Raw genomic sequence first — 15624 nt, forward strand, 5'->3', positions numbered from 1 at the left:
TGAAAAACTCCTTTAGGCTCTCAGGCCATCCCGGTGTGGCGGGCGTGGGGCATGGGGTGATGTTGGGAGAAGGAATGGTGGTATTGATCTGTCCAATTTGCTAAACAGGAAAGACACAGTAGAAGGTGCAGAAGGGGGAGAGATGAAAAGAGTCCCAGGGCCCCCTGCCAATTCAGATTCTATCTTAGTTCCACAGCTGGTCCTTCCCTGTCTGTTTTGCCTGATATTTGCAGGGCTGCACCTTTGTCTCACTGTGTATATTCCGTTGCCCAAGCCCTTCCTGTCAATCTCTCTGGCCGAGATAGATGCTGCTGGGGGGCCATTTTGTCTCAGGCAGCATCCTTGGAGCTTGCCTGACTATTCCTTGCTCATTTGGGAGGAGAAGGGCTATAGGAGAAGGGATTCTGAGGCGACCCTTGAGTCCCACCAAGGGGAGGAAATCCCCTACCCACTTTCCTCTTTCCTCCTCGGTCTCCCTTTGGGGCCCAGCATCTGAGGAATTAATGGAGGAAGCTGCTTTAGGAAGGCGAGGGAAGAGTGAAGGGGGAGACAGTAATCTCTCCAAACCCAGTCCGTGCTCCTTTCTCTAATGGCTCTCCTCTCTGCCTCTGCGGCACTGCGGCTAGCTCTGGGCTTCAGAGTCCCTAGTGTCTGTGGGCTTTTTCTGCTTGGCAAATAAGCTAGAAAGATAGGTTTTTCAGCCCTATCCCTCCCCCATTCCCCTGACTTCTCCTGGCAATCTGGGGGATGGGACTTAGCCAAAGTTAATGGCCTGAGTCATAGTAGAAGGGTGTCTGGGTCACTGTCTGTGCGCTGTGTACCTTGTTTTGCTCTCTGTGTCACTCAGAATCCAGTGTGACTTTTTCACTGGACCCATTTAAGTGTTTCTCTGCTTTGGTCTTGGTGGGCAAAGTGTCCTGGTGCCTGCTGTCTGGGCTGTTGTTGCCTCTATACCAGACATGGGAGGGATGACAGTAAGAGAAGACAATGCACTCTCCCTCCCTCCCCCTGTTGCTCTCTCCCTCATTCATTCAAGTGTCCACAATATTTCCTCCCTCAGGTCTCCTAATGGGTTAGTAGGCAGGCAAAATCCAGAACTATCAAGTACTTCATTTAGAAAAGCAGGCAAAAATCCAGGACCATCAAGTACCTTATTTGGAAAAGCTAGGTTGGGACCTGATGGGTTATTGGATAAGAGTCAGTATTGTTTGGGGTGGCCTAGGATTCCTTTGATATCTGAAGAGGGGGAGCAGGTCTCCCTTTAGCTTTGGGGGAGTCTCATAAAGGAAAATAGAGAGGAGAGGTAATGTTCACCATGGCCAGTGTCTCTCCAGCATTACCATGGCAACAATTCCCAGGGGTGTCACCATGGAAATCAGGCCTTTACAAGTGCTTTACTGAGGGTTGAAAAGGTTGGTCATCTTGGGACCCCTGATCTTAGGCCCTCCCATTAGCTTTAGTCAGCTCACATAATGGAAAACTACTGAAAGGTGCCAGGAGACACAAATGGAGTAGGCAACAACAAGGAGGTGTGGGGTGGGAAGAACAGAGCCCTGGGCTGCGGGACTCTGAAGGTGGGCTCTCTGGAGAAGGCTGTGAGGAGTGCTTAGATTGCTGTGGGTAGGGGAGTGGATCTCAGGGGCATTCCTCAAAGGTGGAGAGTCTCCCTGAGTGTTTCTAATGAAATAAATCTTCCAGTCTCTGATGCTGTCATGGTGAGGGAGGGTTCCTGAGAGAGGATGGGTGAGAGAATCACATATTTCTGAAGATGGGGTTGAGGTTGGAAAAAAGGAGTGATGAAACATCTAGAGTCTGGAAACATTTGGAGAAATGTCCAAATGGGGAGGGGGGTGTGTGGCATGTGGTGAAGGGGAAAGAAAAGCCATGATAAGGATCTGATGCAGTGCTCAGTGTTCAGGCACTTCAGTTTTTGAAATTTTGAGAAAGAGAGGGAGAGAGAGAGAGAGAGAGGAAGAGAACACAAGCCAAGGAAGGGCACAAGAGAGAGGGAGACACAGAATCCAAAGCAAGCTCCAGGCTCTGAGCTGTCAGCACAGAGCCTGACTCTGGGCTCAAACTCAAACTCACCAACTGTGAGATCATGACCTGAGCCCAAGTTGGATGCTTAACCGACTGAACCACCCAGGCGCCCCAAGTTTTTGGATCACTATGGCACTGGGGGTCTGGATTCAGATTGCTTGGGTTTGAGACCATGCCCTACCATTTCTCAGTTGTGTGACTGTAGGCAAGCTACCTTACTTCTCTGAAACTCAGTTCCCACATCTATAAAATGGAATAATAACAGTACATATCTTTTAGGATTGCTGTGAACATTAAATGAGATAATGCATATTGCTTAGCACAGTGACAGACACATAATAAACTCCTGATAAGAGTTAGATGTTGTTATAATTTTATACATGTTGTCTCCCCACAAGCTAGCCTTTGACACATTGGGAAGTAGTTAACATTCCCGCTTCTTACTAGTTGTTTTATCCAAACATCCAGGTCTCTAGTATCTTTTTACACTCTTACTCCATCAATATCTGTATTTACTTGACAAATATTTATGAAGAACATCCTGTGGGCCAAGGACTGGGCTCGATGTTGGGGCTTTACAGGGAATCCCTGCCTTCAAGAAACTCTTGGTCTATGTGGTGATCCAGGCTGTGGAGTGGTCTGGGCAGAAGCCTGAGAGGGGGCATCAGAAATGGCTAAAAAAGAAAGGAAGGAAGGAAGGGAGGAAGGAAGGAAGGAAGGAAGGAAGGGAAGGAGGGAGGGAGGGAGGAAGGAAGGAAGGAAGAAAGAAATGGCTTTTGCTAACTATACTCACTCCCCCAGATTCTGATAAGAAACTTCCCACAACATACTATAGTCCGACTCAAAGTAATTGTGTGTCATGAAAAGACATAAATAATGGTGATGTTTCCCACGTGAGTAGTCTAGAGGCAAAATAAGTAGAAGACCACTGGTCTAGTTATTCGCATAAAAATAGCTGACAAACAAATTCATCTTGAGTTTAATCAATAGAAAATTTAAAACAAATCAACAATTTAACAGAAATAAAAATCTTAAGATAAAATAATGAACTAAACTTGGAATTTAAGGGCCTAGCCAAGAGTAAGGAAGAGATAGCAGGCCTTTCCAGAAACCCTGAAATTATAATCTGTGTCTATGGTTTTCCCTGCTTATGAGTTTCCTAAGTGGACCTATTTTTAGTTCTTGGATATCTTTTAGCCTCACAGTACGGAGAACACCACCCTTTTTACTCTCTGTGGTCTCTTCCTTCTTCTTGGCCTAGGCTAAGAAAAGGGGTTCTCAGGCAATAATTGCCTTCAGCACTTGGAGAGCGCCCTCCATTTTAATGCATGCATAGCCTCCTGTAGAATCCTTTAAGTGAGAGGATGAGACAAAGGGAAGGGAGAGAAAGAGTTGGTACCCATTTTCCCAGAAGGGAAGAAGGGAGGGGCAAAGTTGGCTCCAGAGTTCTACTTAACCCCCTTTGGCTGCATTCCTGGTTTCAAGAAGCATAGATAGCCATCATTGGTGGAGAAGAGGCAAGAGTCATTGGCTTGAGATAGACGTGTTTGTCTCTGTTTCTCGGCTGCTGGACGGGGAGAAACACTGAGTTAGATTACAATTCAAGAATCAATTTTCAACGCAAAAAAATTTTTAATTTAATTTAAAAAGAAAGGTATTACTGAGAGAGACAAGTATCAATGCCACTTTAAATCTGTTTAACACTGTATGATTTTCTTATATGTAATAAGGATTTTATTCTTTGTAAGGAAGTGTAATGATGAACCATTTGGATAAAAAGGATGAAAAATTCACAAAAGTCCTATGAATAATCCATAAACTCACTCAAACCTTAAAAAAAAAAGAATTAAGGTAGATTTTTCTCGAATAATATTAAACATAGTCTGATTGCAACACTCACATATTTTAATTGTTGACAAAATTAAAAACAAAGAGAAACACATGCAAGGAACTCAAAATCACTCAAAATCCCACCACCCCAAGAAAAACACTGTTAACAATTTAATGTATTTATTTCCAGTGAGTTTTTGCTGCATATATTCATATATTAATTTTAATAAAAGTGTATCATAAACTATATATTCTTTTGCAACCTAGTTTTTTCACTAATATAATACTATGATTACTACTTTACCATCATTAAATATTTTACATAATTTTATTTATTTGTTTAAATGTTTAATTTTTTGCATGTCTTAACATGCACAAGTGATAAAATTCAAATGATATAAAGAAGTATACAATGGAAAGTAAGTCTCCTTCCTACCTCTGTTTTCTAGCCACCCTGTTCCCCTTTCAAGAGACAACCAGTTTGCCTTTGATTACCAGTTTCTTATGGATCCTTCAAAAAACATACCATACATTTATAAAGCAAAGGCATATATACGTGCATATACTTTTTAAAAATTTTTTTATTTAAGTAACTCACACCCAATATGGGGCTCAAACTCACAACCCTGAGGTCAAAAGTCACATGCTGTACTGACTGAGCCAGCCAGGTGCCCATGCATGTACTTTTTTTTTTTTTTTTAACAAGAAAGGAAGCATAGTATACATAGTGTTCTGTACCTTACTTTTTTTTTTCCCACTTAACAACGAGTCTAGGAGTCTTCCTTATCAGCACACAAAGATACATCTCATTCTTTTTAACAACTTTATAATTTGTTGTAAGGATATGCCATAATTTACTTAACCAGGTCCTTATTGGTAGACTTTTAGGGTTATCCTATTAACTTGCTACTGCAAACAATTAAATGACCGTGTGTGTGTGTGTGTGTGTGTGTGTGTGTGTGTATACATATTGCATATGTGCAGTATGTCTATATAGGATAAATTTTTGGAAGTTGAGGTCTTAAAGTATATATATGCACTTAAAAATTTAAGAACTGGTTCTAAATTGCCTCTCACAGAGTCAGCTCCAGCTTATATATGCCTTCTCCAGTGCAATGCATTGGCCACTTTGATAGGTTAAAGTGGTATTTCATAGTCTTAATATGCATTTATCTTAATAATGAGGTTGTGTATCAATTCATTTTTAAGAACCACTATAATAACATCATTTTATGATGTCGTATTTTATAAGAGGTATATAATTTACATTCAGTGAGTGCACAAATCTTATGCGGTTTGATGAATTTTATAACATATTTTGACACTCATGTAACCACTACCCAGATTGAAAACTAGAGTATTTCTATCACCCCTCAAAGCTCTCTCTAGCCCCCTCCTGTCAATATCACCCCCAGGCATCTGCTATTTTGACTTCTATCACTAGCTAAGTTTTGTCCTTTCTTGAACATCATACAAAGGGAATAATACAGTATGTGCTGTTTTGTTCTTTTACTAACACATTTTTGAAATTTATTGATGTTCTATTATGACATCATTTTAAATAGCAGCAAAGGATAAAAATATGCACATGCCATAATTTAATCAACCAAGTCCCCTAAAATGTTATTCCCCTTTAGTTGTTCTCAATTTCTTGTTATTATAAACAGTGTGATATGGGGCGCCTGGGTGGCGCAGTCGGTTAAGCGTCTGACTTCAGCCAGGTCACGATCTCGCGGTCCGTGAGTTCGAGCCCCGCGTCAGACTCTGGGCTGATGGCTCAGAGCCTGGAGCCTGTTTCCGATTCTGTGTCTCCCTCTCTCTCTGCCCCTCTGTTCATGCTCTGTTCATGCTCTGTCTCTCTCTGTCCCAAAAATAAATAAACGTTGAAAAAAAAAAATTTAAAAAAAAAAAAAACAAAACAAAAAACAGTGTGATAATAAACATTCTTCTTAAAAAAACTTATTCTTTTCTTTTCTTTTTTTTAACATTTTATTTATTTTTGAGAGAGAGAGAGAGAGAGAGAGAGAGAATGGGGGGAGGAGCAGAGAGAGAGGGGGACACAATCCAAAGCAGGTTCCAGGCTCTGAGCTGTCAGCACAGAGACCCATGCAGGGCTGAAACCCACGAACTGTGAGATCATGATGCCAGCCAAATTTGAACACTTAACCAACTGAGCCACCCCCAGGCACCCCATGATAATAAACATTCTTGTAGCTACATATTTGCTACAAATATTGTCATAGCATGAATTCTTAGAAGCAGAACATCTGAGTCAATGGATATGCATAATTCAAGGATCTTGATTATGTATTTCTGAATTGCCCCATAAAAATTGAATGGACATACTGTCTTACCAGAAAAGGATAAAGGTACCCATTGTGTGGAAATGATACTTCCTTGAACCCTCACCTACACTGGGTATTATAATTAAGTTTGTGTTTTTCAATTTGATAAGTGAGTAACGATGTTACTGTTTTAGTTTGAAAACAGTGAACATTTGGAGTGCCTGGGTAGCTCAGTCAGTTAAGCCTCTGACTTTGGCCTCAGGTCATGATCTCATGGTTTGTGAGTTTGAGCCTGGGGTTGGGCTCTGTGCTGACAGCTCAGAGCCTGGACCCTGCTTCAGATTCTGTGTCTCCCTCTCTCTCTGCCCCTCCCATAGTCATGCGCATGCTCTCTCTCTCTCTCTCTCTCTCCCAAAAATAAATAAACATTAAAAGAAGAAGAAGAAGAAGAAAACATTGAACATTTGTATATATTTTTCTGTTGTTAGTACATAGCGCTTGTCCATTTTTTCTGTTGAGTTTTATCTTTTTGTTACTGATTTATGAGAGTTCTTTATGTAGTAAGAATATTAATATCTTTGTTTGAAAAACTTAAGATTTTCTTATTTAAAAATTATGTATCTTGGGGGCACCCAGGTGGCTCATGCGGTTAAGCTAACGGCTCTTGGGATTCTCTCTCTTCTCTCTTTCTGCCCCTCTCCCGCTCATGCTTTCTCTCTTTCTTTCTCAAAACAAAGAAAATAAACTTTAAAAAATTATGTATTTTCATTTTAGAAAGCAATGTTTACAGGGACACCTGGATGACTCAGTCAGTTAAGCGGCCGACTTTGGCTCAAGTCATGATCTCAGTTTGTGAGTTCAAGCCCCACGTCAGGCTCTGTGCTGACAGCTCAGAGCCTGGAGCTTGCTTTGGATTCTGTGTCTCCCTCTCTCTCTCTGCCCCTCCCCCATTCACGCTCTGTCCTCTCCCTCTCTCTCTCAAAAATAAACATTAAAAAAATTTTTTTTGTAAAAGAATGTAATGTTTGCACCCAAAGCGAGGCTCGAACTCACGACCCTGAGATCAAGAGTTGCATGCTCTCCCAACTGAGCCGGACAGGTGCCCTTCATTTTAGGAAGGAAGTGGAAACTCCTAAAATTCCACTGTCCAAGAATAACCACTATTAACATGCTTTTCTAAGCAAGGTATACATACATACATATACATTTTTTTTTTTACAGAAAGGGAATCATCCTTTACATACTTTTCTTTTTGCTTTTTATACTGCATACTATTTAAAATTTTTTTTTAGTTAATGTTTTGGGGTTTTTTTTTTTTATGTATTTTTGAGATAGAGACAGAGTGTGAGGGGGGAAAGCCAGAGAGAGAGGGAGACACAGAATCCGAAGCAGGCTCCAGGCTCCGAGCTGACAGCACAGGGCTTGACGCGGGGCTCGAACTCACAAACCGTGAGATCATGACCCGAGCCGAAGTCGATGCTTAACTGACTGAGCCACCCAGGCGCCCCTATACTGCATACTATTTTAAAAACTACTTTCTTGGTTAACAGTACTTTGTGCAGTCTTATCATTACACATTTTCTCTACCATCTTCTGTAATATTTTACATTAAAAATTTTTGTTAGTGTTTATTTTTTTTTTTAATTTTTTTTTTCAACGTTTATTTATTTTTGGGACAGAGAGAGACAGAGCATGAACGGGGGAGGGGCAGAGAGAGAGGGAGACACAGAATCGGAAACAGGCTCCAGGCTCTGAGCCATCAGCCCAGAGCCTGACGCGGGGCTCAAACTCACGGACCGCGAGATCGTGACCTGGCTGAAGTCGGACGCTTAACCGACTGCGCCACCCAGGCGCCCCGTTAGTGTTTATTTTTGAGAGAGAGAGAGAAGAGAGAAGAGAGACAGACCATGAGCAGGGAAAGAGCAGAGAGAGAGAGAGAGAGAGAGAGAGAGAGAGAGAGAGACACAAAATCCCAAGCAAGCTCCAGGCTCCGAGCTGTCAGCACAGACTAACCAATGGACCAGGTGCCCTGTAATATTTTACATTTTTAGTTTAAAAGCAATATGTTGTCACTGTAAAACATTTAAATATCACAGAAAAAATGTTGAAAGCATAAGTTCCTGTTACTCTGCTCTCCAGTGATACCCACCGTTAGCAGTTCTGTATATAGTCCCTCCATGTCTTTTTTCTAAGACAATTCTGTCCATATGGTTTTTAAAAAGTATAATCAGGGGCGCCTGGGTGGCGCAGTCGGTTAAGCGTCCGACTTCAGCCAGGTCACGATCTCGCGGTCCGTGAGTTCGAGCCCCGCGTCGGGCTCCGGGCTGATGGCTCAGAGCCTGGAGCCTGTTTCCGATTCTGTGTCTCCCTCTCTCTCTGCCCCTCCCCCGTTCATGCTCTGTCTCTCTCTGTCCCAAAAATAAATAAAAAACGTTGATAAAAAGTATAATCACACTACACATACTGTTTTTATTTTTCACTTTATCGAGCTTGGACATGTCAATATATGTAAACCAACCTCAGTCATTTTAATGGGGGTGGAATATCGAGTTACCATAGCCAACATCTTGTTGATGGATGTTTGAATTGTTTCTAGTTTTACTTTAATACAAACTGCTGCACTGAACATCCTTCTACATAAATCTTTAAGTGCTTAAGTAAGTGTTGTAAGATGAATTCCTAGCACTGGAATCACTGATACAGAGTACAAACAGTATGGACATTTAAATATTTAACAGAATTTGGGGCACCTGGGTGGCTCAATGGATTAAGCATCTGACTCTTGAATTTGGCTTAGGTCATGATCTTGCTCTTCGGGGGTTTGAGCCTCACGTCAGGCTCTGTGCTGATGGTGCAGAGCCTGCCTGAGATCCTCTCTCTTCCTCTCTCTCTGCCCAAGATACAAAATGAAAAATAAAAGACTTGTCTCTCTCCATAGTAACCACGGCCAATATTTTTGTATAATTCTTTCTAGAAAACAATTCTACATATAGATGGAATAGTGATATGAATATTCCCAGCACCACCATATCCAGCTCTGGCCAAGTTTTATGACTTTTCCTTAAATAGTTAAGACATGTCTCCCAAACTCTGGTGACTGTAGACCTAGAGTTCTACATTTCAGTTGGATAAAGATGGGCTCTGTAGTAAAACAATTTGACAACTAAGTCATAGTCTCTCTTTTTTATTTTTTTATTTTTTTTTATTTTTATTTTTTTTATTAAAAAAATTTTTTTTTCAACGTTTATTTATTTTTGGGACAGAGAGAGACAGAGCATGAACGGGGGAGGGGCAGAGAGAGAGGGAGACACAGAATCGGAAACAGGCTCCAGGCTCCGAGCCATCAGCCCAGAGCCTGACACGGGGCTCGAACTCACGGACCGCGAGATCGTGACCTGGCTGAAGTCAGACGCTTAACCGACTGCGCCACCCAGGCGCCCCTAGTCTCTCTTTTTTAAATGCTTTATTTATTTTTGAGAGAGAGAGACTGAGTGCAAGTGGGGGAGGGGCAGAGAGAGAGACACACACCCAGAATCTGAAGCAGGCTCAGGGCTCTGAGCTGTTAGCACAGAGTCCAACACAAGGCTCAAACCCACAAACAGTAAGATCATGACCTAAGCCGAAGTTGGATGCTTAACTGAGCCACCCAGGTGCCCCGGTCATAGTCTCTCTCTCTCTTTTTTTCCGATTTTTATTTATTTTTGAGACAAAGAGAGAGGCAGAGAGCACACGTTGGGGAGGGGCAGAGAGAGGGAGACATAGAATCTGAAGCAGGCTCCAGGCTCTGAGCTGTCAGCACAGAACCCGACGTGGGGCTCGAACTCACGAACTGCGAGATCATGACCTGAGCCGATGTCGGACGCTTTACTGACTGAATCATGCAAGCGCCTCAGTCATAGTTTCTTTAAACTGAATGGCAGGGAAACATGACAGAAATTTGTCACTTGTGGTGGAGAACAAACATTGTCTCATTTAATATTACCAGAGATCTTTAGTATGATTGGATAGTGAATACATACTTGGTTTGGCTCCCCAGGTTTAAATATTTTGTATCTTTAGCATTCTTTTTCTTTTTTCTTTTTTTTTAGAAAAAGAGAGAGAGTGTGAGCATGAGTTGGGGAGAGGGTCAGAGGAAGAGAGAATCTCAAGCAGGCTCATACTGAGTATAGAGGCCAATGTGGGGCTTGATCCCATGACCATGAGATCATGACCCAAAACAAAACCAAGAGTCAGACATTCAAATGACTGAGCCACCCAGGCACCCCTGTATCTTTAGCATTCTTATCAGCACACATGATTTGTAACATATAAACTGAATTAAGTACTTGCAAGTCAGTGAATTGCTTCATAGTTTCTCTTTACTTAAAGTTGATTCCTCAAAAGGAGACCCATGTTTCTGATTTCATATATTTCTTTCACCGAGAGAGAGAGAGCTTGCATTAGTGTTTGCACAACAGCTCAGTAGCTGTGGTATATGTATATTTCATTTACACAATAGGAAACATACTATACATATGTCCCTAACTTTCCATGTTTCACTTAACACATCTCAAAGATCCTTCCATATCAGGACATGTGGATCTATTGAGGAAGATATTTTTAAAGCCAGAGGTAGATTTTTAGTGTTAATGAATTGTTCTTCACTCTCCACAGCCTGTGGCCCTATTGTCTTTTCCCATTTGGTTTCCCAGGGAGGGGCCTGAAGTGGTAGAGTACTAAATCGTCACATAAAAACTAAGATCCCCTCACACGAACTCATGGTATGACACTTCTCAATGACACTCAGTAGCGCATGGGCACAACTCCTGGTGTCAGTACTAACTTTTGCTCCTCTTTCTCTAGTTTTCCTCATCCCCCCAAATCATCCGTGGATATGGATGGTTGAAAGACAGGTGCCTTTGCAGACTAGTGAAAGGGGGCTGCAGTATTTCTTCTCCCTCACACCCTGCCTGCTGATGTCTGCCATGTTTTATTTCCATTCTAGGGGAAGCCATATGTCTTTGACCGGGTGTTCCCTCCAAACACGACCCAGGAGCAAGTTTATCATGCATGCGCCATGCAGATTGTTAAAGGTAATGGATATATTTTTAGAATGTATGTTTTCAGGTTCCCATTCCCTCCCCCACTTCTTTCCACCAGTGCTCTTTCTCTGCCATTTCTTCCAGATGTCCTTGCTGGCTACAATGGCACCATTTTTGCTTATGGACAGACATCCTCAGGGAAAACACATACCATGGAGGTGAGGGTTCTGACTTTCATGAGAGGTGAAGAGCGGGGAGTGATAATGAGAAGCCAAGGAATCTCAGTGTGGGGCAAGATCTTGGAATCAAGCTTGCTTGCTCTGGCGGACGAAGTGAGGAGCATTACTGTTGTGGAAGTTTAGTGAAATCCCTCCAGCCTGCTGCGGTTTTCCATCCTTTCCACTATTCCAGTTTTTTCCTTTTCATCTGGAAAAGCAGCTACAATAAGAGTTAAAAGCTACTCAGTTCTCTCCTTGTTCCACTAAAAAGGTAGACATGGCAGTGACTGCCTCCTACCTTAAGATGGTCTTCTTATCAGCTATTACCTTTGTGTTCATCTGCATTCTTGAGTTGTCTCATTCTTTCTGAGTCCCAACCTCATTCTGGAATACGCTTCCTCCCCAGGGAAAGCTGCATGACCCTCAGCTGATGGGAATCATTCCTCGAATTGCCCGAGACATCTTTAACCACATTTACTCCATGGATGAAAACCTTGAGTTCCACATCAAGGTGATCACAGCATGACAGTTGGGCATCCTCAGATGGGGCCTGGGAGGGGAAGATGTAACATGAACCCACTGAGAACCTGGGAACCCCAACGTATTTTCCTGCTCTAGTCACCTCAGCTCTTCTTCTCTAAGATATTCTCTTCTGCCCTTTCGCTCCTACTACCACCGTTTGAGTGAGTCACATTCACTTGAGATTCTTGTATCGGATTTAAGATAGGCCCTCTTCACTTTCTCCCTAACCAGGTTTCTTACTTTGAGATTTACCTGGACAAAATTCGTGACCTTCTGGATGGTGAGTGGTGTTTAATCCTGTTGGGTGGGTGGGGGTGTGAGGAGGGCAAAGAAAAGAAAGGTCACATTGCTCTTGGGATTGCGTGCTGTTTGGCAAGAGATGCAGAGGGCACACACACTCATAACCATGTTCCTTGCCTCCACTAACCAGAATTTCCAAAAACAAAGGGTCAGAAGATGAGCTTAGACACGCAAGGTGAGCCTGCTCACCCAGAGCATAGAAACAACCTGAGACCAGCTGGAACCTTGAGGCTAGAATCCCGGAGGAGGAGAAACTGAGTTTTCAGTGTATGCAGGGACGTTAAGCTTCATGGGGAAGTCTTTCTCCTCTTTTGCACATAGAAGAAACCACTGTGTCAGCAGACTACAGGGTGTGGGGTTGGGGATGGAAGTGCTAACCTTGCCTACCCCGCGTTGTCTTGATTCAGTGACCAAGACAAATCTATCTGTGCATGAGGACAAGAATCGGGTGCCATTTGTCAAGGTGAGAGTGGGGACAGGGGCACCTGGGTGGGTGTATTGACAGTGGGCTTGTGGGAAGAAGATAGACCAGGACCCAGAAGTTGGAGGGCAGATAGCTTGGAGGAGTGAGATGTGCTCAGGGACCAGGGAGAGTCCGAGGGCTCGGAAAAGACAGTCTTGAAAGGTCACGTGGGCAGTGTGCAGGTAATTTAATTTGCAGATCAACGTTCACAGGTCGCTGTCCATTTGCCCCCCCCCCGCCCCCACAGGGTTGTACTGAACGCTTTGTGTCCAGCCCAGAGGAGATTTTAGATGTGATTGATGAGGGGAAATCAAATCGTCACGTGGCTGTCACCAGTGAGTGGGGATATAAGGGGCTCTCGAGTCTGGGATTCTGCTGCTTGTCTGCGTCCTCTGGGGCTAAGGGACTGGAAGTAAGCGAGGGAAGACTGTGTCCTCTGCAAGAAGAGGCTGCCCTTGTGTGTGCAAGCCAGCTGCCTGGGAGACGCTGGGGCAGGGCTAGTCCTGACCGGCTCCCTCTCTCTCTGGTGGGCCAGCGGTCAGTGGAAGCTGGGGGCTGAGGGCTTCGGCTCCACAGGCATTAGTACAGGGACTGCTCCTCCCTTGGTCCTGCAGACATGAACGAACACAGCTCTCGGAGCCACAGCATCTTCCTCATCAACATCAAGCAGGAGAACATGGAGACCGAGCAGAAGCTCAGTGGGAAGCTGTATCTAGTGGACCTGGCAGGGAGCGAGAAGGTTGGGGGCCTGGGGGTGGGGTGGGTAGGCAAGGAGGTCGGTGGGGGGAGCTTTTTTTTTCAATCAAAATAACTTTTTAGTTGAGATATAATGCGCATACCATAAAGTTTACCATTTTGAAGTATACAGTTCAGTGGGTTTTAGGATATTTGGAAGGTTGTGCACCCATCGCCATTAGTTCTAGACCATTTCCATCACCTGTTAGCCGTCACTCCTTATGCTCCCTTCCCCCAACCCCTAGCAACCACTAATCTACTTTTTTTTTCTGTGCATTTGCCTTTTCTGGACATTTCGTTTAATATGCGGGTAGCTTTTGGCAAGAGAGTTTAGGGTAACAGAGGAAGGGCCTTTTCTGTTCTCTTTCCCTGCCCCTGCCCCTCTTGGACTGAATCTCCCTACATGGAGAAGAGGCCATGAGAGCCCTCTCCCTCTGCAGTGCTTATGACATACTCATCCCTTAATTCTCTGGTAGGTCAGCAAGACCGGAGCAGAGGGAGCCGTGTTGGACGAAGCAAAAAATATCAACAAGTCACTGTCAGCCCTCGGGAACGTCATCTCCGCGCTGGCGGAGGGCACAGTGAGTGTTCCTCAGGCCCCCTTGTTCTGCAGGCTGCACCCTGTCTTCCAGCTTCTCCTCCTGCTGCCGCTGCTATCTCATCACGCCCAGTTCATGGGGTGTGCGATCCTTAGTCAGCACCACTGTCCTTTCTGATTCCCTTGTTGAGTATTGTCCTGATTCATAATCTCCCCCCTTCCCCCAGAAAAGCTACGTTCCCTATCGTGACAGCAAAATGACACGGATCCTCCAGGACTCTCTGGGAGGAAACTGCCGGACAACTATGTTCATCTGCTGCTCACCGTCCAGCTACAACGATGCGGAGACCAAGTCCACCCTGATGTTTGGGCAGCGGTCAGTGGCAGAGTCCCTCGTCCCTATGCCAGCCCCTGCTGCACTCACCCCTCAGGGTCACGTAAGCCTTCGTGGAGGTCTCATCTTCTTGTTCTCCTCACCCAGGGCAAAGACCATTAAGAACACTGCCTCGGTGAATCTGGAGTTGACTGCTGAGCAGTGGAAGAAGAAATATGAGAAGGAGAAAGAGAAGACAAAAGCTCAGAAAGAGACGATCGCAAAGCTGGAGGCTGAGCTGAGCCGGTGGCGCAGTGGTTAGAGAGGGTTCCAGTGGGCGCGAGAGACTGTGGGAGGAGGAGGCTTGGGGGACCAGAGGGGCCCTGTCTGGGGTGGTGCTTAAGGACAGGCGAACCTCCCAGGAGGGTTGTGTTTCTGGAGGCGTGCAGTAGAGTGGTCATGAGGGAAGGGGAGAGGGGGATGACCACCCTTGTCCCACCCCCCAGCAAAGGTTGAAGGTGCACTTGGCAACAGAGTTGGAGACCTGCCCGGAGGTCTTGGCGTTGAGGAGCGAGGGAGGAAGGACTCCTGGATACAGCTCTGTCTCCTCCTGTCCCTCATCTTATTCTGCCCCTTGGCCAGGAGAGAACGTGCCTGAGACAGAGCGCCTGGCTGGGGACGACGCAGCCCTGGGAGCTGAGCTCTGTGAGGAGACCCCCGTGAATGACAACTCGTCCATCGTGGTGCGCATCGCGCCTGAGGAGAGGCAGAAATACGAGGAGGAGATCCGCCGCCTCTATAAACAGCTCGATGACAAGGTGAGGACATCCAAGGCACAGAGGGGAGGCCAGGGGGATGAAAAGTGAGGGATTAAGGAATTAGCTTCTACTGCCTTTTAAAAAATTTTTTTATTAATTTTTTTTTTAATGTTTATTTTTGAGAGAAAGGGTAGACAGAGCGTGAGCGGGGGAGGGGCAGAGAGAGAGGGAGACACAGAATCCGAAGCAGGCTCCAGGCTCTGAGCTGTCAGCACAGAGTCCGACACGGGACTCGAACCCACGAACCGTGAGATCATGGCCTGAGCCGAAGTCGGACGCTTAACTGATTGAGCCACCCAGGTGCCCCATATATATATTTTTTTATTTTAAAAGGGACAAATGCTCACTCATTACTGCAAATGTGGAAGATAGCAGTGACTAACATTTAGAATTGTTGAATTGCTGTATCATATATCTGAAACTAACATAACACTGTATGTTACCCACATTATTAAAAAAATTAGGGGTGCCTGGGTGGCTCAGTCGGTTGAGCATCCAACTTGGCTCAGGTCGTGATCTCACGGTTCGTGGGTTCGAGTAT

At 44.5% G+C, this 15624-nt stretch overlaps 1 protein-coding gene across 3 annotated transcripts in view; it reads left to right on the forward strand.

Annotated features, from left to right (window-relative positions):
- KIF5A (kinesin family member 5A) overlaps nucleotides 1–15624 on the forward strand; it is a 28512-nt gene that overhangs the window by 2033 nt on the left and 10855 nt on the right. For 2 of the 3 annotated variants that reach the window (XM_047866748.1, XM_047866746.1), the window contains 11 exons: nucleotides 11140–11227; nucleotides 11321–11394; nucleotides 11801–11905; nucleotides 12148–12196; nucleotides 12624–12679; nucleotides 12927–13014; nucleotides 13294–13418; nucleotides 13891–13995; nucleotides 14180–14328; nucleotides 14434–14582; nucleotides 14908–15083. In XM_047866748.1, the coding sequence (XP_047722704.1) occupies nucleotides 11140–11227; nucleotides 11321–11394; nucleotides 11801–11905; nucleotides 12148–12196; nucleotides 12624–12679; nucleotides 12927–13014; nucleotides 13294–13418; nucleotides 13891–13995; nucleotides 14180–14328; nucleotides 14434–14582; nucleotides 14908–15083 (1164 nt within the window). The remainder of the gene's footprint in view (nucleotides 1–11139; nucleotides 11228–11320; nucleotides 11395–11800; nucleotides 11906–12147; nucleotides 12197–12623; nucleotides 12680–12926; nucleotides 13015–13293; nucleotides 13419–13890; nucleotides 13996–14179; nucleotides 14329–14433; nucleotides 14583–14907; nucleotides 15084–15624) is intronic. The other variant, XM_047866747.1, reaches the window with a different exon arrangement.

Source organism: Prionailurus viverrinus, chromosome B4, assembly GCF_022837055.1.
Source record: "Prionailurus viverrinus isolate Anna chromosome B4, UM_Priviv_1.0, whole genome shotgun sequence".
Taxonomy (NCBI): Eukaryota; Metazoa; Chordata; class Mammalia; order Carnivora; family Felidae; genus Prionailurus; species Prionailurus viverrinus.